We start from the raw sequence: 24,035 nt of genomic DNA, 5'->3' as shown, positions 1-24,035 counted from the left end.
ATTTTTATGTATTAGGAACATAAATGTATGTGTGGGTATATCAAGAAAAATTACCTGACCCCTGAAAATTGAGCTCTCACACTTCCCTTGAACTCAGTGGGAATTTGTGAGCAGTTACAGACAAAACAGCGAGAAAGCTTCCAACTTAAGTTCACAATGCTTGACTTAAGGCAAACACTTCTGAAAGTGCTACCCTGCATTTTCCAAGTCGCATTCCCCCTGGCAAAGCCATGGCTTCCCCAAATCACACACAGAACACATCACTTTCAGACACATTCGGATTTAAAGAGAAACCTAAAAAGGTTGTGAGAATGGGCAAGGAGGAGACAGTGATTTACCAACAAGATTTCCCCTACAAAAATAAAATATTGTAATAGCTTAAGGTGTTTCAGCATGCAGTTTCTGTTTGTTCTTATCACATTCAAACATAAGAGAACAATTTTTGAGCATTATGTGTACACAGAAGTGACAAATATATATCATTGACTAGAGTTGCATTTGCAAATAGAAAGTGAGGGAAAATATGGGTTTGGCTGCACAAATTTTACTGCTTTTCTGTAAAAAGGACAAATGCACATTAGATCACTTGTGTTTATGGAACTGTAAAGTATGTAGTGCTTGTAACGGCCAGGTTGAAGCCATTTTGTAAATGCAGCCCTTAAAACAACCAAATACTACTTTTCTGGGCTGTTGCTTAAGAAAATACCATTGAACACTTACAGATGGCAAATAAAAAAACAACTTTTGAAGCTGGAGTCTTGCATGGGAATTTTGCCTGAGGAAGCAGGCAGGATGAGGTTGCTGAAGGAATACATATTACAAAAGGAAGCCACTTAATAAGGCTATGGTAGATCTGACTTACCACAAGAGCAGCACGTGAAGCAGTTGGTGTGATAGAGGTTACCCATTGCTTGGCAAGCCTGGCTCGCTCCATACACACCTTTTCCACATTTTATACAAATACCTACAAAGCAGAAAGAGAATGAAAGTTAGAATCCTCCGCAGCTCCTGAAAAAGCTCCGGGCAGTTGATTCACAACATTCATGATACCCCCATCAGGCCCTAAATCAATGAGCTCTTCACCCTGAATAGATTCAAGTACCCACGACAGCAACAGGCAGCTTGAGTGAAACAAATGCATGGAAATTAACCCAAAATAGAAGGCGGGGGAAAGCCTCTGCTGGCGTTTCAATGCAGGGAGGCGGAGGCTGGCTACAGACAGAGATCCGAAGGAGGCAGGTGCAACCAGAGAGGACAGAAAATCTGCAAACTCCCTGGAAATAACTCCCTTTGCCCGAGAAATACTTTAGCGAGACCTTCACTACTCAGTGCTCCACTGCATCACATTCGGTAATCACTAATAAACCAACAATTCAGCCCAAAATCAAAAGACTTCTCTTGGCCCCTGTCCAGCAATGCAACATCGGCAGCGTCTGTCCATGGTGGAAGCCATGCGGCACCGGGAAAACGGGTCTCAGTCACATTTAATGACTGTTTATCTTTCCATGAAAGGTATGTAACCTCAAAAACTCAACCTGGCACCTTACAAAACTGAAGAGCAAGGCTTCTACTCTCCTTATGGTCTGAGAGCAAAAATTCTGGCTGGCAGTTTTGGTTCAGGGAGTCAGAAATTCACCTTCGCTGCCCAAACCTGCTCTTGGCGGTGCTGGGGATGATTCCCATGAAGTCCACAGGAGACCAAAGTACGAAGAGCCAACGTAGCACTGGCAAAGTCAGCGGTTAGCTCCACACACGGCAGACACACAAGAAAGGTCATGATTTCAATAAGCTCTACAAAGAGATGTTTTGGGATGTTTTTTTGTTTGTTTTTAAAAAGCTTTTGCCTCATAGTTATAGCTTTACGCGTCTTTTGTCTATGCATTTACATCTATCTATGCATAACCTCTCTCTATTCAAACCAGGGCAGGGAGATAATTCAATTATCACTTTGCTTCTGTATCCCAATGAAGAGGAAACGAAATGCTGGAGAATCCATGTCCTTCTGTTACATACTCAGGACCACTGATTTTAAGTTTTTTCCCCCTGAGATGTCCATTGGTCTCTCTGCGATTGTAGCAGGACAGTACATCTCAAGACAAGGCTGTGTGATTTTGAAAACACTCCAGTAGAAAATAAAAATTGAGATTTTTGCCTCCTACAACTCTATAACGAAGCTGCTGTGCTCGATGTACTGTTTGAGGCCCTATTTCTACAAATGCATGCACAAGCTTAGCACTAACCATTAGCATCAGCAAAACTGCTAATATACTTAAGAGCCTGTGAACTAGAGAACTACAAAATTGGGCTTTAATCATCCAGAATTTTCCCCTGCTGTGCTGTGAACATTTTATACACACAAACGCACAGAAAATACAAATGCAGGCTGCTCGGGGAGGCTGGGAATTAGCATACTATGAACTGGCAGAAACTTTAATATTCCCCCCCCCCCCCCCCCCAATCTATTCAAGACACATTTTAAATCCCATTTCTGGAACCAAACTGTTTCAGTTGGGTGCAGCATTAACATAGCCACCTGTATGGGCTGTGTGGCGTGACCTGTTTAAATGGGATTCTGTCAAGGTAAAAAAAAAACATAATTGTATTTGACAAAAAAAGTATCTTCCTATGCTACTAATTCAAATACTGAAATGGAGAGACCTTTCATAAATCATGGTTTTCTTGGTGTTTACATTTCAAATCACAGAGAGAAATCAGCCTTTCATTCAGCGAGTTCAACATCTCCGCACAGCACTGCCATTTCAGACCAGGAACACATTTGCCAAATGAAACAATACTTAAAAAACCCCAATAAATCTATTAATAATAGATTATTATTTTAAAATCCTAAACATGACTTCAGTGTTCCAGTGAAGCAAGAGCTGTAACTTTAATATTATCAGGCACCAATGTCCCAAGCTAAACCTGTAACCCAAACTAGCTGCCAGTTAAGTCCATCAGTTCATCGCAAATGAAGTGTTAAGAACGTGCTGGTCCTTCAGCTAGCTCAGCTCTGGTATAGGAAATGGGAATTTCAGAGTATTTGTTGCCTTATCCAAGGCTGTTACATCTATTTATTTATTTGCAACCAAAGGTTATGAAAAAGGTCTGCTATTTGCCGTGAGTTAATGGTTAACTGCCTGTGAAAGATGGTTATCGATTACTGCGGACGGTATGATGGGGAAGAGCACCCCACCAGCCAGCGGGAGCAGGAATCGCTCCCAGCAGGGGTGCAGCACCCATGGACCTGCTCTCTGTCCCAGCATGTGCCACGAGCTCTGCAGGAGCCCCGGTCCCTGCTGGCCCGGGGGCAGGAGGCTGCACGCACGGTGGAGAACGGGGGGCTCATGCCAGAAGTGAGCCATCGTCAGCGCCGGGTCTTGGCAGGATGCTTCAGTCCGCCCCTGGCAGGGGAGCCAGGAGAGAGCCCTTTCCCAGCTCCCCACCTATCCGCACCCTCTTGCCCATCTTGTCGTGCCAACCACGCACCTGGGACTGGCAGCTACTGATTGTCTGCCTGGCTGTGAGGTTACGCTGAGAGATCTACCTTCTCCCACTTACACCTAATGTTACTCAAAGAGGAGCAGAAACCCACAGTCTGCATTTCTCCAGCATTTCTATGAGCTCTCATGCACACATTACTACAGCCATGAACTGCTTTGATAAACGAAGTTATCGCCTCATTTCTTTGCCATTGCTCCACTGAACCATCAGAAGCCAAAGAAGGATTTATTGTGGATGTTAAACTTACGTCGGCCTCTCCAGCAGGTGATTTGTTATGAGCAGCTGTCAGTTTGTTAACTCGCTTTCTCCAAGAGACTAGTCATTAACTCCAGGAATGAATGACCACAGAGATGATTAGCATACTAAAAAGCACATGTATAATTCCAAAAGAGTGTTTTGGAAAATATATATGTATATATATGCAGCTGTGGTGCAAGTATGGTGTGAGCTCATAAGTGCCTAGGAGGAGCACAGATTGCAGGTCTGCTCAGGTCTGCTTCTCTACCAGTCCCAGCCCAGGCTGCACACTGCGAGCTTGGGAAAGCCTTGACATAACAGCTACATCACTTTTCTTTCCCCCCCAGATTTAATTCCAAAGCTTGTTACGCTGCCTATGAAGAATGTTCTGTTACAGAGCAAGCATGTCTCGTTTCTGACACTTCACTTGACACAAGTTCGGATCAACTGCTTCAGCCTTTACGCGATTCCTCCCCACACCTCTATTCTAAGCAGCCAACTGTGCCGCCAGTGCTTTAACACATCAACTGTTGCATTTCCACCCAGGTCATCAGCTCTCCTACAGACCTCTCTGGTGTCTCTCTTTAGCTAGGAAAAGATGTTGTAAGATGCTGCATATACCCAAAGTTTGCATAAAGGTTGGCCGAGCAGGAGCACAGCATCACAGCGTCCTTCACTGCGGTGAAGTGATGTTTGCATCCTCACACAGTGTTTAACCCAACATGAGAGTACAGACTGAACACACGCACTCTGCGGACCAGGGTAAGAGACCGCCAACAAAAACAACACCCGAAAGAGAAGGAGCTCCCAGAGACTCCCTGCTGGAGTTAGCTGCCACACATTTGCTCGTGCTCCCCACACCTCTGACCAGTCCACTTCACTCAGCTTGACCATGTCAGTCAGAAGAACATCACTGGACGCAGCCAGGCAAACCTCCAGCACTGTACAGCAACGCAGCCCCCAGAAGCACGATGCTCCCTGGGCAACTCACGCATTAGCAAAATGCTGATAACACACCAGCGAAAAATAAGACAAGTATTTTCTGATGTAGTCGATTGTTTTGCTCTGGACTCAAGGGACCAAACGTAGTGCATTATAACAAGCAAAGGTGTCAGCAACAACCTAAAGAAGGTATTGAAGCAATAGGATTTTCGTTCAGCCTGTTATAACATACTTGCAAGAGTTCCCTGCAGCAGCCTACGCATTAGAAGTTCAGTTTGGGACCAGTACATCAAACCCTGGGGTGCTGTTTTGACGACATCAGTGCAGGCTGGTGCTTCACACAGCCTTCACCGGGTACCCAGAACTGGGAAGAAGGCAGCAGGCAAAGGTTAAACGGAGTACGTATAATGGCAGATATATAACCACTTTTTGGGCAAGCCTTCTCCTCAGACCCGCGTGGGACTCAACCTGTGCCTAATGCCATCATCGCTTAACCTGCAGTCAAAGGTTTACCACAAACGCAGGGAAAATGGTACCGTACGGCCTCTCAACCTCAGTGCGCAGCAGCTGCGTGAGTCAGAGGGAGAATCTGGCTGTGGCGCTCCCCGACAGCGTGCCACGGCTCAGGGATGAGCTGCAGCTTTACTGCCTTACAGCCACACCGTATCTCCAGGATAACTGCTACATGCTGCCTACAGTAGGAAACAACCAAGCCCTGTCGTCAAGAGTTATGGTAAAGCTAAAATTAACAACTAACACATGGCACAGATGACTCCGCGCCTGCCTCTGCAGTTCTGTTCGTGCCGCAGTGCTGGGAGAAGGGCGGCCGAACGTCACGCTGGGCTGCTGCAAAACCCCTTTTTCTTCTCTTGGACAGGAGAGCAGCATCACTACGTAGTTCCCAACAAGCTTTTCCACACCTGTGACCTCAGAAATGAAAAGCTACGGTCACAAAACGGGAAGAACTGAGGAATGGAAGCCTTAACTCAGCCCAAGAAATGGAGCTGCAGCAACAGGGGCCAGCAGGAGGGCTGTGCAGGAGCCGCCTCAGCCGCCCGCCGTGCCACTGGCCACCAGCCACACGGGCTGCAGCGCCTGCGGCCAGCGATCTCACGCCCCGGCAGGTTTTACAAAGGGTGTTGCTACTACCTTAAAAAAAAAATTCTGCTAAGAAGTTGGGTAAACAGTGCAGCAGCAGCGGTGCCCCGAGCCCCGGCAGCCGTGCCACTGCTGCAGCAGTACCTGCCCGAGCCGACGGCTACTGTGCAGACGTCCTGGACTGCGGCGGCTCAGATGCCGAGAGGTGACTTCAGGCAGGAAAAATGCTCCCTTCCTTCCAACAGCCACAGGAGGAGGGATCTTCCGACACACACGTCATCCCCCAGCCGCAGGCAGGCAGAAGAAACAAGGCACCTACACAGGGCGCAGGGGCAGAGCCTCTTCCCAGCAGCGGGGCAGGAGCCAGGGAGGTGGCCGGGAAGCCCTCTCGGCCCTCGCCACCACCATTCACCGCTGGAATTTGTCACCTGGGAGATGCCTGGCTTGAACACCCAACATAAGATCTGGTATGTACAAGTTACACATACATAAACACATCCTGGACACGCTCAGTGTCAACGTGACAACTGCATGAGGACTTGGGCCCAAGTTGTCCTGTGACAGGAACAATGGAGGGACTGTCTGGGTAAGCTACCAGCACTGCCCTCTTCCCCAGGAGAGGACCAGAAGACACCACAACTTGAATTTAGGTTGAAAATGACAGACTAAGAAAAGTGGGAACCACTCGGGTCAACGTTTTCAGCTCCCCTCCCTCGGCACAGCCCATACACATCTGAAACTGCAACGCCCCGTGGCCGGGACAGACCCGACCCCATCCAGCAACACACCTCTGGCTTGAGAGAGCCCACACGCTCCCCCCAGCCACCATGCTGGAGGTTGGAGCAGGTTGAACTGGGGGAAGATGGGACACAACACCTAACACACACCACAGCTTAAAAGCGAGACAAGAAGCAGGCTGTGAACCAGGCACTGTCACTGTCAAACCTTGAGATTGCCCTGACCTTGCTTTCCCTCTCAAGGAAAGAGGGTAAAAACCCCATCGATAAACTCCTTAGGCCCTTGAGATATATACCCGCTGACTTAAAAAGATCAGGCACCTCAGCGCCTGTCTCCTACAGGAGGCTTTACTCAATTACTACACAGGCATGGACCAGGGGGATGCCTGCGTAGAACTTACTTGGAAAAAATCAGAATTTGAGATGAATTGATTGGTTACAAACGCAGCAAAGTTCACATTCACTGCAAGTTTTGTAGCAGCAAGCTCTAACTCTGGCTCATGGAATAACTTTCATTACCTCCACTCTGCCTATTGCTTAACGAGGCTGTGGCTCGCGCAGGACAAAGCTGCTGGGAAAGGTCACGGCCAGGAAGGGAGGCGCTGGGACCAGTTCCAGGAACAGCCGCGCTCATCGGGGCACGGGAGCCGAGCTTTACCTGCCAGCAGGGCTCGGCCTCAGCCTATTCCGACTTGCTTTGGTAAATACATGGGCTGTTCTGCTTTGTCAGAAACCTCCCAGAATTTCACACGTAGGGTGAGGTGACAAGCCAGAGTTTGGGAACACAGAAGGCTGTAGAAAAAGCTCTCTAACACCACCCTCCTCCCCACCTTCATATTTGAGCAGCTGTGAGCCCAGGGCATGTCTGTGCCGGTGAGTTAATGCACGGCAGCTCCAGGTGAGCACCGTGGAGCAGATGTCATCACAGGAGCCGCCATCAGCTCCCACCTTCACACGGCACATCCCAATGTAACGGGCAACAGAAGGAGTGGCAGTTCACAGATGGCGGTAGAGGAGATTTCTCAAAAAAAAAAAAATTCAAGTTGCAAAGGCACTCACACATAAACATTTGGGTTTTAATTAACATGGATACTGCAATTTCTACGAGTGCTTTAATTTCTGCAGGTTCATTTAGCTGGTTGCACCAACGGGAGATCATCTGAGCTCCGGGACAAGATGCTTGTCCACACCATTACTTTAGATTTACTCTGGCACAATGCAGGTCAGAATGTGGACCTGCTAAGTCTTATTTAAACTGTTTCCAGCGGCAGGTCTACAGACATCGAGACCGTTTTATCACAGTAAACAAACAAAATATTTAAAGCTCGTATTTTCATCGACTTTCCCTTGTGCTTACCAATACCACGCATTAATAATAGTTTATCTACCTACACATTGCATGTTTTCCACTAAAAATGACAGTGATCATAGTACAGAACGAACCAGCAACTCTACTGTACGAGCCCCCTTTTCCAGTTTTCACTTTCTTAGTTGTCTTTAGCAAACCTTTTAGTTTCTCTGTCTCATCTCTTTTCTATACAAAATGGGAGTCCTGACACCTGTGTGGCCTTCAGAGAAAAAACCTCCTGAGATGATGTGGAAAAGACAGAATCAATTTAAATGCTTCAGCTTAGGAAAATCTCCGCAACCAGGTAACAACAGTGATACTGAAAGCACCAACAACGCAAGTGAACCCATGAAGCCCAAATACCCTGAACTCCACAGCACGTCAGATCCGAAAACATCAGCTGCACAGACGGCAATTTGGAGAGACTTTTCATTACATTCTCCTGACATTGCACGTATGAGTCATCACTCTAATATATGGCAGAAAAAGGTCATATATTACAGCTGCCTTCCTTGACATATTTAAAATGGGTTCATGATTAAACAGGGAGACTAGTCTAAAAGTTTCCAGGTGCACTTTTCTATTTTCTCAGATAACGGTCTATTTCCAGAACGAGCATGACAGTCTGGAACAGGCACGGCATTATGTAGCCACATTTGGTTATAAATCCAGCAGCTCCTTCCACAAGCAATACCCAAGCAGTACCCAAGCACTAAACCCCCCCAGCAGCCCCACACCTCCACCACTCTCCCCACGAAGGTGCCACCGACACCGGCTCGCTAGTTCTCAGCTGCCGCAGGGAGGTTCTTTACAATTTCCAGAAGTACAAATAGGTTTGCCTAAACAAAAGCAGGCATATATATAGGTAGGTATTATTCCAAGCTATTGTGAAAGACTGAACTATTTGCTTAAGGAGAGCTGAAAATGACTTTAAAACCCTTTGCCACTTCAACTCTCTGAACCATTTTTGTTCAAGTTCACTGCAAGTCAAGCAACTCAAGGATGCTCTGAGATCATGGGGAGGAAGGACATACCTTCCTGTAAGGACATCTGCAGGAACAACAACTTCAGAAAGCCATTTGACATAGGTTTTCCCACCTTCAGCTCATGAAAGGCTTTAGTTCTAAGGTACCTCTATCCCGGGAAGCCCCGCTCTCCCTGCCGTGGCTACAGGGACAAGCCCCGTCTCCTCTGCAGCCATAAGGGCCAGTCCTCCCAGGGAGGTGCTCAGGGCTGGTGCCAGCAGCCACACTCCTCTGCTCCAGCAGGACAGAAGACTCTCAGACCATAAGAAAAGCCTGTCCTGATCTAGCAAGCTGGAAACCCTTGGGACAGCCAGTCAAATACAGCACTAACAGCATGCAAACAGGATATTCTAATTTTGCCTCCTCCACCTCCAGGAAACACTACACGCTATATACATTGGCTTCTTTCTCTCCTATGGATCCAGCTTTGGGGCGGGGGGGACAAGTAAATACCAGAAAATCAACACACTGCCAACTTCCACAGCAACATGAGGCTTCTACAGACCTGGGGAGTCCCATGCGTTGGGCTACTCTCCACTGCACACCTGAGGCAGACACGTGGTGGTTATTCCAGGCTTCAGTCAGACTCCTGTCCGCAAGGATTCCTACAAGAGGATAATTCTGGGCTTCATGTAACCATGAAAGGACCTGAGGTCCATCTTCACCTTCAGTGACATGCTCTCCAAGGCAGCTGCAACCAACCAGCACCGTTCAGACCCACAGGAACAGGCAGATCTTGCTGCGATCAACAGCAAACCTTCCATGGAGACAGACAGCACCGCTGCCGTAGGTGAGGCCAAGTTCCCATGACGGAACAAATCCAGCTTTACAACTCTTAGTACCGTACAAAGAGATGCCACACAGTGTAAAGTACTGATGGTTAAGGATTGGCAGGATTTCCGCTAGGTCAGGTATTGTCCGTCTGGACTGCTTTGACTTTTTGCTGGATCAGGTGTTGTCAGTTCTGGATCAGGTAACAGTCCGCTTTCCAGAAGCTGGCATGAGCTCCGCAGTACGTGGTCTGACTGGCTAATTCGACAGAAACATGAACACCCACTTGAGCCACTTCCAATTAATACCAATGAATGATCCAGAAATGCACAAATACCACTCAGGACCATCCCTCTCCCTTCTTTGTCCCTGTCTTGCTCATCTTTACACAAAGTGGGAGCAAAGGGGTATAAGAGGCCAGAAAATTAGGAAAAAAAAAAAAAAAAAGACTGGAGGTAGTTTTCTCAGATGAAAACAGTGGGGAAACGGGCATGGTCATAGCACTCAGCTAAGTAGCGCGCACAGTAGACTCTGCTCATACACTCAGTTATACGCTGTTTCCCAGCTAGTGACAAACCACCACCCAGAGTTAGCAGCCTGCACACCTAGAGACACACTTAGTTTTTCTAACACCTACCTTTTCTATTCTCACAGACAGACCAACAGTAGAAGTGCCTGGCTCCTCTGCAAAAGCTGGGCACAGAGTAGAAAACGTACAAGATGCTGATCAGCCAGTTATCTCAGAAAGGGCCTGGCAAAAAAAAAGGTAAACCCCACCTATAACAGGGTTTTGGCATCATCCGCTCTTTGCACAACCTGCCCCCGGCACCTGCAGCCAAACCCTTGGCCCATAACCTCTATGGAGAAACCTGCAACCACTTAGCCGAAGTGCTAAGCCGCTCCTATTAAAGAACACATGTCCTATGACAGCGCTTGGCACTGAGACACAAACAGTGAAATATACTTTGGCCTCAGTGGCTAATGTCAAAGGCTATTTGCTGGAGGGGAGAAAGGATTTATCTTCCGAAACGATCACTGTGCCTCGCATGGGCACCGGCGCCCCAGTGCCTAAAGAGTCTTGTCCCCCCAACACAGATGCTGGCCGCTGCCGGACCCAGCCCCACATCACGGCATGCCTGTTCCAAGGACTAGCACTGGGAGCCTTCCCAACAACCACCCTGCTCGCCATCTCCATGCCAAGATGGTAAGGCATCCCCTTTTTAAGCTGAATTTTGGAAGATGGGCTCTGTTTCTTGTGAAGCTGGATGCCAAACTCTTGTCAAAGTGGTGAACAAGAGGCAAGAAGCAATTCTCCCCCGGTCCTGACATCCCACCGCCCAGACATCACTCATTCAGTGAGTAACTCATCAGCTCCACCACCCAGAGCCAACAGCAAAGAAGCTGTGGCTAAATTTTTAGGAACACTTACAAAAATACAACTAAAGCACAGCTGTGGAGCAAACACCTCCAGGACAATTATTTATGAAACATCTTTCTGGAGGCAGCAAAAAAAACCTCAAGAACTGCAAAACCAGGAAAAGAGTCAGCAGACAGAAAAGACCAAAGGGTTAGGAAGGTAATTTTCCACTTTGTTAGTTACAGTAAATAGCTCCGAATAACGTGATCTTATGCAATTTATCAGCCAAACCTCCTTTCTCCATTTTTAAAGGTTACACAAAGCGGTGAAATGCTAGTTAATTTACGTCTTGGAGAACCAGCTAAAAAATAACAGAAATGTGTAATCTTTTCGTAATTATAAAGTCAACACTTAACTGATATGAGAAGCCTCTATTCATAACAGCTAAAAGGAGCATTCATTCCTCTTTACATCATCCCTTCAGTGTTATGTCTTGATGCAATTTTCAACAGCAGGTGAAATCACTAAAAGTTGGAAACTGTGTGAAAAATTTTCCTCTGTCTGTTTTTAATTAAAATACTCAGCAAAACACAGAGAAGTGATGAAGAGAGGTAACCCTTTCCCCCTCAATTGCGCTGTCTGTGCATCGCTACAGAGCCTGGTGAGAACCCCACGTACAACATCAATGGTAAATATTTTCCCTACTATTAAAGCAGTGGTTCAGATTAGGATCATGACAAAAGCAATAGAAGATAATGCACATCTGATTATGATCTATACAGTAGGTGTTTTGCAGCCTTTTAAGTTTCAGAAGGTCCACCCGAGAAGCAGGCACCAGAGGGGCTGCTGTTAGGAAGACCAGATGAGACCTGAGCTGCCCCATGGGCTCACGTCATGGCAGTGGCACCTTCTGCCTGAGCACTGGGTGGCAGCTGGTGCCTCTCCCACCCAAGACCTACCCACACCAGAAGCTCAGACAACCCACTCCCAAGCCTCCAGGCCCTGTGGTCTGCTGTTCAGACACAGCTTTTGTGGGCAAACTGCCCAGACACTGAGTGCATGGACAGAGCATGGGGGCACCCAGCTCCCAGGTGGATGTCCAGGGCATACATTCAGCTTCGGTCTTCCCATGATCCAAGACAGTTGGGTCTGAACACCAGCTCAAGATGCTGTTGGCTTTCTCTGCCACAAAGGCACACTGCTGGCTCATGCCCAGTAAGATCCCAAAGAACTCTTCTGCAGAGCTGCTTTCCAGCCAGTGGGCCCCCAGCTCATACCACTGTATGAGGTTGTTGCTCCCTGGGTGCAGGACTTCGTATTGCCCTTTGTTAAGCTTCATGAGGTTCCTGTTAGCCCGTTTCTCCAGCCTGTCAAGGTCCTGGTTGAATAACACATCCACCTAGTCTATCAACCACTCCTCCCAGTGCAGCACAATCTGCACACTTGCTAGGGGTGTACCCTGTCCCATCATCCAGGTCATTAACGATGATGCTAAACAGTACTGACCCCAGTACTAACCTCTGACGTGCACCACTAGTGACCAGCCTCCAACTCGACCTCATCCTGCTGGTCACAACTCCATCCAGCAGCTCAACCAGTTTTCAGTCCATCACACAGTCCCATTTATCTAGTCTGCACTTCACCAGTTTGTCTAGAGGGATGTTACAGGAGACAGTACCAAAAGCTTTGCTAAAGCTGAGATCAACAGCATCCACTGCTCTCCCCTTATTGCACCAAGCTTTTCACCACAGAAGGCCACCCAGGACCCCTGCTCCACATTTTCCCTAGTCTTCCTTTTGCTCATACATCTGCAGAAGCACTTCTTGACCTTCACGTTTTTGACCAGATTCAGCTCCAAGCAAGGCTTGGCTCTCCCGACCCCAACCGTGCGGGCTCACATAGTGTTTTTGTATTCCTCCCAGGTGACCTGTCCCTGCTTCCACCTCTTGCATGTTATACATTTCATTTCTTCAGAGCTCCCTGTTCATCCATGCAGGCCTCCTGTCACTCTTGCTTGACTTTCTGCATGTCACGATGGACCATTCTTGAGCTCAGAGACAACAAACCTTGAAAAAAAAAAAATCAAAGAGCTTTCCTGGACCCCCTTTCTCTTCTTCCTAGCTATTTTATAACTCCTTTAAGTCAGTAAGGTACTGAATTTATATATGCAATATCCTAAGTCAGGACAGTCTACAGAAATGCTCTCCCCTATTGTAGGTGGAGACCAGACTTCAGTTTTCAAGTAAAACTTTCCCTAACTAAATTTGAAAGAAAAAGACACGGGTAAGTAAAGAGCTACCTGTGGATATTTGCACATTCAACTCCTACTTAAGAGACTTAACTCTCCAGTGGATTCTCTTTAGACTTCCAAATAAGCATAAATGCATTTCTGAGTCTGACCTTTAATCAAAACGTTCAGGATCAGTGTGTAAATCACTAAGTTGGGATTTCCTTCTCACGCGCTAAATCACTGCAGCACAACCTAATGCAACTGTTCCCTTAATTGCAGCAAAGCCCTTTTGGAATCTCTCCTTTCACTGTATCCACCAAGAAGTAAGTTTGTAAATGTTCCCTTAAAAAAAACAAACAAACCCAAACCCCAAACAGCAAAACCAACCAAAAAACAAACACACAACTCACAAAACTTGTCTTCTGAAAACCAGCTAAAAGAATTAGTGTATTTGTTTGGGGGGTGGGAGTATTTATTTTTTGCCCTTTTTTTAATTATTAGAGCCTTTGTTTCCAGATGAATCTCGCCTCTTCTGTAATTATATCCATGGAAATAAGTGTAGCTTTTACTAAATGTATGAAGAATCTCTCTGCTGTGCTGTCTCTGTAAGGTTGAGTGAAGGACAGAGCTGGTACTGAGCTGGTGCCTGGACATCCCCCTGCTTCTCCCACTGGTGCCTTTGAGAGATGAAGGACTCTGTCATTTCTGGAGAGGAGCTATTTGTCCATTTTAGAGAAGGAATCATTGTTTATCCTCAATTAAAACAGATTCTGTTTCAATCTAGTACCAGTCACAAAAAGTCTTCTCTGGTTGTCTTCTACCACAGCCAGAGAGAGAGGGATGCCTTTTCAAGCAAAGCAAGGAAAATGAAGTGATCAGTACAAACGCTTGTTGCCCGTTGGTTTTCAACTGATGGGAACCACAGTTTTCGCCTTGCAGTGGTGTCAGTGACTCAGGCTGGCAGGAACGGCGCGTGCAATGGTGCCGGCAGGGAGAAGACAGGACGAACACACATCCTTTTCCTTACCTTTCCCTGAATGAACAGACATGCTGTACAGATGTGCGATACCACCTAAGAGTTAGCCAAGCAACTTGCATCTTCCCTAGACAAAAAGCTGTGTTCCGCTACAGCAGCAGGTTTAAATCCTGGCAGGTATCTCAGTCCTCCACCTGCTGAACTAGGTAACATCTACGCATCTGCTGGCAGCAGAAGGACCTTCAGCTCAGACCTGAAATACTGGATGTCTTCAGCCTCCGACCTCTTCCCCTGTGTAATATTGTCCAATGCACTACTTGCTACTACTCCTGGAGCTCTCCGAGAGAAGACAACTTGAAATGTTTTATTCCTATTTAGGATGATTCACGTGGACTGCTCTGTGTTCAAATCTATGCTCCAGACTGCACAGAACAGAACCACCTTATCTCACCTTTCCCCTGCAGGCTTAAAAGTTGGTGCCCTGGCCCCGAGCTGCAGGATAAACACAAACATGCGACTATTTGTTATGAAATGGTCACACTTGACCTTGGAGTCAGTCTTACTCCAATTTAGACCTCAAGACAACGCTTACTCTGTTCTCTTAAGTCAACTGCTCCTTGAGAAACTGCAAGCTGCACAGTCCAAAAAATTCAAACAACAATTTGTTCGTAGGCTTACTGCTTTTCTGGCTGGCAGCTAGTTTTTTTTTCAGAACAGCAGTGTTACAGGGGGAAACCATGAGCGCAGAACTGACCCTGCACCGGCAGCGTACACAGGTCCCGGCTGCTGCTCTTCCTTCAAAACAGGAACGCCTGGTGGTGTTCGGGGAGATGTTTCTACACGAGTGCCACCTGGGTGTGCAGTGCTTGTCCTTCGAGAAGGGAAGATGCCCATTGATCTCACTGCAGTTTGGCTGCAGTCCTCATCTCATTTAAAACATATATATATATATATATATAAAAGCAAAATAAAACTTACAACCTAACATCCCCCCACAGTGCCCCTATAATTTGGTTGTGTGCTCACAATGAAAACAGCTCAAAATAAAACCAAAGCGGTTTTATAGCCACTTTCAGCTCAGCCCTGGCGCTGGCACTTCTGGACCAACAAACAATGCCTTGATACAGCAAAAGCCTAAAGAACAGTGGCAGGGGGGCAAATGCACAGATGTAAGCTTTGTAATAACGGTGAAATAACACGTTTCTCAAAAATTTAAGCAAATACTGCCACATATCTGCCAGAGCTCCCAGCAGCCCCCCTCTCCTTTTCTGAATCAAAGTTCTCTCTTGCGTTTTACAGGTTGGTTAGACCATTAATTTAGGAGCCCCCCCAGAGGGACACGCCGGTGAGCCGCCTGGTCGCAGAGGGCGCTCCCGGAGCAACTAACCCTCTGAAGAGCCGTTCCCCCCACCCCACCCACGTCTCCTCCTCTCTGCTTTTAAATATCACAGCAAAATTCGTGGCGACCTCGAGGGGCCGGAGCAGCTACCTGCTTGCAGAAGCCATGGTCTTTGTACAAGCCCGCACAGGCCTTGCATTTGCGGGCTGAGAGGGGACAGGAGTTAAAGCAGGGACAACCCCCACCCAGGAGATCAGAAGAGAGGAACCCTGACTGCTGGGATCAGCTGGTGCACACCATCCTCACCCAACCACGCGGGCTGGGAGAGCTGGAGGAGGACTCACTTGGATGTAAAAAGGTGGATGTGAGGTGGAGAGCAGAGGTCTCACGCACTTGGCACACCAGGGAGCCCATTTGCAAGTCTGCACTTGGAGCATCTTCAAAGTATTTTCTTTGTGAATAAATGCAAGTCAGCCTCTGGGGAATCACCTCTTTCTGGGCTGGTTCTTCATCGGCCTGAATTCCTCCCAGGTGTGGAAGAGGGGCTGAGAAAGCCTTTTCCCTAAAGAATAACACCAGTTTGCTCTGACACAGCATACAAGGCTGTTCCAGCCTAACCCAAGCCACCCCTTCTCTCTTGCCCTTTTCCTAATAAGTCAGGGAGTGGTTTTGGTTTTGTTTTTAAGAGTGTGGTCTGGCAGTCACGAGTCCTTCCACCCCACAGCCCAAGGGCTCTCTGAAGGTCTAGGGCAATGTGGGATCTGGCGAGTGAACCGCCACACCTCTACTCTGCCAGAACCAGCAGCAAGGGGACAACCTTGCCTTGCGCCTGCTCTGTGCTGCGTTCAAACCTCCAAGCTCAAACCTGCTGTTGATTTTATTCTTTCCCCCCCTCCCCGAATCGGGCAGTGACCTGCTTTGCAGGTGTTGCCCGTGCAGCAGCCAGAAAGCCCCACACCACTCTCCGACACCAGACAACACCTCCTGGCACCACCGCTCTCACCAACCCCATACAGGAGCATCTCCCTCGAAACCAACATACGGAAATACCACTGGGAGAGTCTCCTTCCAGGCCAAGCAAAACAGCAAGCCTTCTTCTGATTGTTTGTAAAACAGCATCTGAGACAATACACGATGGCTGCCAAAATTTCAGAAAACTATCATGTATCACTAAGCAGGACCTAGTATTTTGCTGAAGAAAAAAAAAAAAAAAAAAAGGCAACCAACAGAAAAAAAGTGGCAACAGTACCCAGAGCCCCCAGCACTCCATTCACAGCCCACTCAGCATCAGGGCGCTCTTTAGAGGTCCGACTTGATGATCTTAAAGGTCTCTTCCAACCTAAACAATTCTATGACTCTATAACCACCTGCAGATCAGAGGCAATGGGTGTCACACATAACACCCAGGCCCGTACCTGTTCCTCTGCCCTCTACAGCCTCTCCAGGTTTAGGTCTTGATACCTTCATGTGACTTCTGTCCTAGGCAGAGGACACAAGGGGAGGAAAGGCAGAGGATGCAAGACTCCACTTCTGGACACAAACTCTACCCCACCCTGCCAAAAATCACACACACAGACAAGTCAGGTTCAGTCTCTGGATCTAGTCTCTTCACACGGACACTTCAGTGCCCCGAGACAGTGGGATCCCAGCTTCCGCACCAAGTTTTCCTGGGATTCCCATGCACCTTCCATAAACTCATCTCCTGCGAGCGAGCAGAGCGACTTGGGAACTCAGTGCCCGTAGCTGGCTTCATACAAGCTGAAAGAGGTCAGCAGGACTTCACAGAGCATCATAGCCCTCTTCCACACCGTTAACTCCACCTGCTTTTTGATATTTACATCATAATTTGCAGGAAATTGGTGTCTATATCTGTCAAGGTACCACATTCCCAGGCCAACCCCGTATCGCTTTTACAGCCAAAGCACAAAGCAGCCATATAGCCGACAGCTCCACGGTGGGTATGTCCTGGGAGGTACAGAGGTGACTGGGCAGGCCAGGCAGAGACAGACACAGATGAGAACTTACTTATTCCCTGATCTAGACGGTGTAATAAAAACAACTAGAGAGGAGCCCAAGCAGTCAAAAACAAGTCAAATGTGCCCCCATGACCTAAACAGGACTGCCATGAACAAGGGAGGTCTGGATTTATCAGATAAATTTTTATTTAGAACACAGAACACTTAATTAGTTAATACCATGTATGGATTTTATTTTGAGATACCTTGAGGTTTTTTTCCTGAGTTAAGGCACTAAGGTCTGAGCCGCAGGCACTTTCCACCATAGCGAGCGCATCACTTGCCATGAACCCCGGCCGCTTTACAGGGCTGCACCGCAGAGGCTCAGCCCTGCCCTCACCGGGAACAGGTACAACAAGCCAACACGCTTTCTAAGAAGACCAGCTACTGACCTACACTTCAAAAAATTACATGCTTATTTCTCAATCCAGCTCAAAATCTGGACTCTAACACACTGGATTGTTGTGCAGCTCTGTTTTCTATTGAGTGTTTAGATCTGGGAAGCATGTCTTTGATTAAAAATGGGCAACTCACCAATTGCAGAGAATCTTCACATAACTGCTCTGCAAAAAAAGAGCTGCGGCAGTTATTACCCATTCATCAAAACTTCTTCCCTGCCCCCTGAGGAATTACCTGTTTCCCTCATCTACACCTGAGATCTGGAATGCTCAAGGTTAACAGCATGGCAACTGCCACCACACAGAGAGAAACATTGAGAAATCCAACATTTTACCAATTACAGCTCTTTCCTCTGCCTGGCATAAACAGTTGTTTTGTCTCAGTGGATGTTGGGCTCCAGTATCTTTTACTTCTTCTACCTTTTCTTTAAAAAAAAAAAACAAACAAAAAAACCCCAAAGCACCCAAAAATCAACATTCTGTTTGAACTAAGGTAGTTATGGGAGGTGGAAAGAGCAGCAGGTGAGACAGTCCAGAGAGACCATGGGTCTAATCCTGCCGTGTTCCGTGTTGATGACAAGAACAGGCAGGGCAGCGCACAGCGGCACACGGCCAGGTCAGCACACTTTTCTGAGTAGAGTAAACCACAGATAAGTGGCAAAGTCTATTCACTATCCCCTTGCTCAGAACCATTCCCCTAGTGATCATTTTCCAATCACTCAACATCTAGCCCAAACAACTGGATTTAGTAGGAATTTCACACCAGGAACAAAGACAGAACGTAAAACAAAGACCCTAGTCTAATGCTACCAAAAGCATGTCATACCTGCGAGGCCAGGGAAACCGAATCGAGCCACGGCAGCAGAGACCTCAGCTGTGTCAATTCAGTCAGGTCAGCGCTTGGTTTATTACAGTAAAAACCAACCACACTTCTCCCCACCTTGTTAGAAATCCCTTTCTAACAGAGATTTCCAATCAGCTCTGCCCTGCACGTGTGCTGCAGTTTTGTACATGCAAAGCCCACGCACAAAAGTGACCCTCAGATTACGCACATTTAAATTTGGGACATCCCCACACCCTCGCCTAGCGCTGTGTTTCAGGTCCAACAAGGCACCTTGCTGACCCAACCAAGGACCCGCGTTCGGGACCAGCCTTGCCCGATGCCCCCAGACCCCGCCGGTCCCGACTGCCAGCACAGAGCGGACATCCAAGGAGGTGGAGAAAGTGCAGGAGAACCACCCAACTTCCAGCCCAGGAGCTTTACTCATGGGATCCCAGTTCCCTGCACTGCATATGGCTGGGGACAAGCTCACAGCACAGGAGAAAGGTTTATGTGGCGACCGCCAGAACAGAAGGGCATTTCCCATGCCTGGGAGAGGCCACAGGGTCTCCACGGACCACAGGGAATACAATCCAAGCGAACTGGAGCATCTAAACACGCACAACTGTCAAAATGCATTTAGGAGTGGTTTTTCGTTTCTCTATTTTAACTTTGAAAATTTCTAATTTTTTCAAGTGGCCACATTAAAAGGGAAAAAACATCTTGTTTTCACTTTCCAGAAGTTCTGCGGTGTTGCAAAGTAGAACAGTTCACCAATTAAATAAATGTTTGGACGGCCAGGAAAACATCTGAGAGTCCCCAGCAGTTCTTCCACAATAGCTATCAACATGTTCTGAACTGAAATGAGCTTTGTTCAGCCAAATTCTTAAAACAGCAATGGTATACAGCTGGACATGACCTTTTGCGACCTATTAAATGCCTCTTCATTGCCTATTTGATCCACTCCCTGATTATCATGACAGTATCTGGTATTAATCTTCTTTATGTTTGCACACTGCCTTCCCTGCACTTCTCCCAATATTCACAAATACATGCGTTAACCCTTGCAGCAAGCTAGCTGCATTTCAGTGCTGCTGCCTGCAATTAAAGACTTTAGAATTAACCATCTCCCCCAAATCTACCCTGAAGTATTTGTCATTACCCCAACCTGATCACACGCCTCTTCAAAGTCATTTGACTTCTGAGTTCCTCCAAGTGCCAGGGATGAGTTCTCTGTTAGGTACCTCAGCTCCCAAAAACTCGAGGGCAGCACCCATCAGCAGACCCCACGCCAGCCCAACCCCGACGGGCAGCACCAACCAGACCAACCCAGCACAGCCCTTCTCACAACGCAGGCAGTAGCTGCCGCCGTTGCCCCCTTCTCTGAGGCGCAGGAGGACCAGGGCTCGCAGCCACCCCAGGTGAGACGACGGCTGAGCCGCACGTGCACCCCCACAGCCCCAGCAACACGGGAACACACAGCTTCAAACCCAGCCGCCTACAGGTTTCCGTGCAAAACCTGCTGAGGAGATTCCAGTGTCTCAAATTTGGAAATGGGTGTCACTAGCAATAAATCCCTACCCCCAGCTGAGTCCCCCCGTGTAAGCTCTTACATGTTTTATATGTACAGTAGTTTGCCGCCGAGCATTAAAAGAGTGTTTGTGCTCTGGGGTGCTGGGGTTTTTTCCTTAATGAGTCATAGGCCTTTTCTTAAAAGTTTGCTGGAACACATAAACGTGACATTAGAGATTTAGTAAAACTGCTCCAAAAAAACAAGGAATAAAGTTTCAGACAATGTGAAATACTCCAGCTGGAAGAGATATATGACTTGCTCGGCCGTTTTCTTGTGCTCCTCTGTCTCACGGCACAGTAACAAACAAGGCTATGGCGATAAGGAGTTAAAACAACACACTGAGGTTAATAGAAAGAGATAACACACACCACAAAACAGAAATATCTGCTCCAATGTAGAAAAAAGGGACAAACTCCACTTCCAGAGACAGCACCCACACAGGCACAGTGAAAAGAAACGCACAAAAATCCAGCCAAACACTGACATTTATTGGTCGATCATTAGCACATCTGCTAATTTTGCGAAGAGCTGAAGGCTGGCGCTGCTCCCCAGCAAGCCCAGCGGATCCTGCTGCCAGCCTGCGAGCCGTCACGCCCTTGGAGCATCTCCAAGCGATGCCACATCACAGCCCCAGGTACCTCCGTCCTGTCAGGACTTGAACCTTTCAGGCAGTTGAACGCAGCCCTCCAAAACGAGCCTTTCTAAGCTTGTCATAAAACTTCCAGACACCATGCACATTCTTGCATTTCTTCCCTTTTTGCTGCTGCAGTTGGGCTTTATATCATACATTCCCAGCCCCATCAGAGAGGAGGCACTTTGTCCAGGATGGGCGTACAAACCAAACACCACATTATACTCTCTAAGAAACACCTAGATTCTCCAGCCACAGAGTAAGGAATTATTTTGGACACAACTAATGCCGACAGCGGAACCGCTCCGTTTTGGCAGGCTGCGAGACAAGACATGGACTTTGAGAGTCCAGAGGAGCAGCTGCACCTCCTCTCCCACCCGCGGGCAGGGGATGCGGAGAGCGGGGGCTGGCAGGATCCCGACCACTTCCCCCCAGCAAGGAGAGCTGCCCCAGCACCCCGCTGGCAGGGCTGCATCCTCAGCCAGCGCCCGAGCTGGCTCCAGGTTGGAGGAGATGCCTCTCCAACCCCGCGGGGCTCCAGGCACTGGAGCAAAATTTTGGAGATTTTAGCAGAACTGTTTGGCTTATCGCTGCTGTTCTGTTTTCTTTCCATTGATGAACAATCCTTTTAAACATCTGAAAATTACTTTGCCAGATTTTTTTTCTTTTTCTAATAATCATTTTAGTATTTGGCATATTCTTTTGCTTTTCAGAAGGCTTTCTAAACATGCAATATCCACGTGGCTGTAACAGAGATATTTACATCCTGATTTACTCACCATGAATATTAAGGATTTCAGCCTAGACTGGTATCTTTGCTGCTGCCACCACACTATCAGTGGGAGCACACAAAGTTGTGTCATTTACACATTTTAAATGTAAAAATTATACAAGTTCATGGAAATTTTCCACTAAGTAGCATCAACTTCAATCTCATTGTAACTACAGCTTCCCTTGACTGTGACCTGTTCCTTCACACCAGGGTCACATTTCTACTCTGCAGAACACAGCGGCTGCAGAATCTGTTAACTGATTTACTCCTAATTCACACCCCACTGCATACGAATTCCCAGTGCATCATTTAACATCAAACTGGGACACCCACACACAGAGCTCTCTGGGGAGGACCGGGCACAGCGGCTCAGTAAACAGCTGCCAATACAACTTAAACTCTGCTAGAGAACAGTTATTTACCTTGAATCTCGCTTAGGATGTCTCCCTGACGCCCCCCGCAAGAGGGCACAGCCGGCTGGGGATCCGGGGGTGGGCACAGGGTGTGTTTAAAAGCCTGATGTGACTTTTGGCGATTTGAGAGCCTCTTACTTGGGGAATGCAATACAGAGCTGGCTTGGAGCTTGTGACAGAGCCCTAAAAGCCCAGCAGACCTCATGTATAGTAGTAAAAGCACAAACAACAAAAACAAGCAAAAAACATCAAATAACACACCTATTCACACCATTATCCCTATTCGCTGTCAAGTTTCCTGCAACTGAAGGTAAGAAAGCAGCTGTCCCCATTCATAACACATGCTTCTGTGCAAGTTACAGCTGCCCAATTTTCCATTTCATGTTATTTCTACCCATCGCATCACATGTATCTACTACTTAAAGTAGAAACACACTATTCCACACCTCTCCCCTCCCGTTATTACACTCATCACGTCCCAGCTTCAGGGCGACTCACAAGCATGCGCATGGCTAGCGGGGACGGCAAGCAGCTCTCTAGGACCACTTCCACACCCTTCATAGGGCATGACAGCCCACAGACAAAAAAAAAAAAAAAAAAAAAGACAGACTTCTTTTTTCCAGCTCTGTTTACTTGTTATTTTAACAATTATTTTTTGCATCTTCTTTGTTGTCTTGAACTCTTCCTGCATTCTCTCCCCCACCTGATGACTCCTTTCCTCCCTTTGGAGGACCCTCTGGCCCCTTAGCCCTCCCTATCACCATTTACCACCATTCTCTCCACTTGTTCAGCTCATCACTCACTCTCTTCCCTGGCACATCCAGGCACACTCAGCAGCACCGTTTCCTCTCCCCTCGGCACGTGCACCCTGCGCTGCCTGTTGTCCCCAGGTAGGCGCAGTGACAGGAGGACAGGTTCCCAGTCTCCACAAGCCACACGGATGCTGATAATTCACACCTACCCCAGCATCTCCCACCGCAGCTCTACTGGCGCCTTCCCCAGCGAAGACACACCTTGTCTGAGCCCGTTTTTGAGGGCTTTCTTCCATTTCAGCTAAAGGAACCCGACCACTCTCAAATCAGTTTCAGCACTGTATGTTTTCCAGCTGTAATTTGGAGATTAGCCAAACCAAACATGACCTGCTCCAACACTTCAGGAGACCGCATCATCTAAGTTTATTTCTATTTAGATGTTTGTCTATTAGAGGCACAAATCTGGTCAAAAAGAGATCATTTTTCACAGGACAGCCTCGCATGCAAAAGCTGAAGGAGCTCAGCTGCTTATCAAAGCCAAATAGATTTCTAGGCCCAGATAAAAAGAAATACAAAGTAATTCCCAGACAATAAATCCTTGCTTATTCCCAAAAACAGTACGATGTCTCAACTGTTACCTCTATTTTGATGGAAACAGCAAAGATCTAATACTTCACAAAGAAAGCTTCAGGAAATCGTAAGACAGAAAACAACACTTTAGCAAATATCTCAAATGTTGTGGTCACCAACTGCAAGCTCACCTACATTTCACTCAGATTTTCCAATTTCATCTTTAAGTCTCCAGAAGCTGCGTTGCTTATCACTGTTATCCATCTTAATTTTGATCTCACTTGTACATATACCCTTCTGTCACATCAACCTGCACACACAAAAGAAACATAAACGCATAACGCCGAACTTGGAAGCACAGCATAGGGCGCGAAAGCCAATCCTGCAACGCCAGCAGGATTTCTCAATGCAAAGAACGGATTTGCATGGATGACTATGTACATAAAAGGCAGAAAGGGCCTGGACGGGTCTAGGGATCTATTTCTTCCCTTTGCCTACCTACCAGGCCAAAGGCTTTTCAACAGGATGTT

General features: G+C 47.4%; 1 protein-coding gene across 1 annotated transcript in view; it reads right to left on the bottom strand.

The window, feature by feature from the left end:
• The window catches only part of WTIP (Wilms tumor 1 interacting protein), an 81,116-nt gene that overhangs the window by 47,983 nt on the left and 9,098 nt on the right, over positions 1 to 24,035 (bottom strand). Inside the window, exon 3 of the mRNA XM_009881404.1 lies at positions 863 to 964. Within this exon, the coding sequence (XP_009879706.1) occupies positions 863 to 964 (102 nt within the window). The remainder of the gene's footprint in view (positions 1 to 862; positions 965 to 24,035) is intronic.

The sequence above is a fragment of the Charadrius vociferus genome, unplaced genomic scaffold, assembly GCF_000708025.1.
Source record: "Charadrius vociferus isolate BGI_N301 unplaced genomic scaffold, ASM70802v2 scaffold553, whole genome shotgun sequence".
Classification (NCBI taxonomy): Eukaryota; Metazoa; Chordata; class Aves; order Charadriiformes; family Charadriidae; genus Charadrius; species Charadrius vociferus.
The sequence above is the reverse complement of the archived record's forward strand: the minus strand, read 5'-3'. Positions and strand labels throughout refer to the sequence as shown.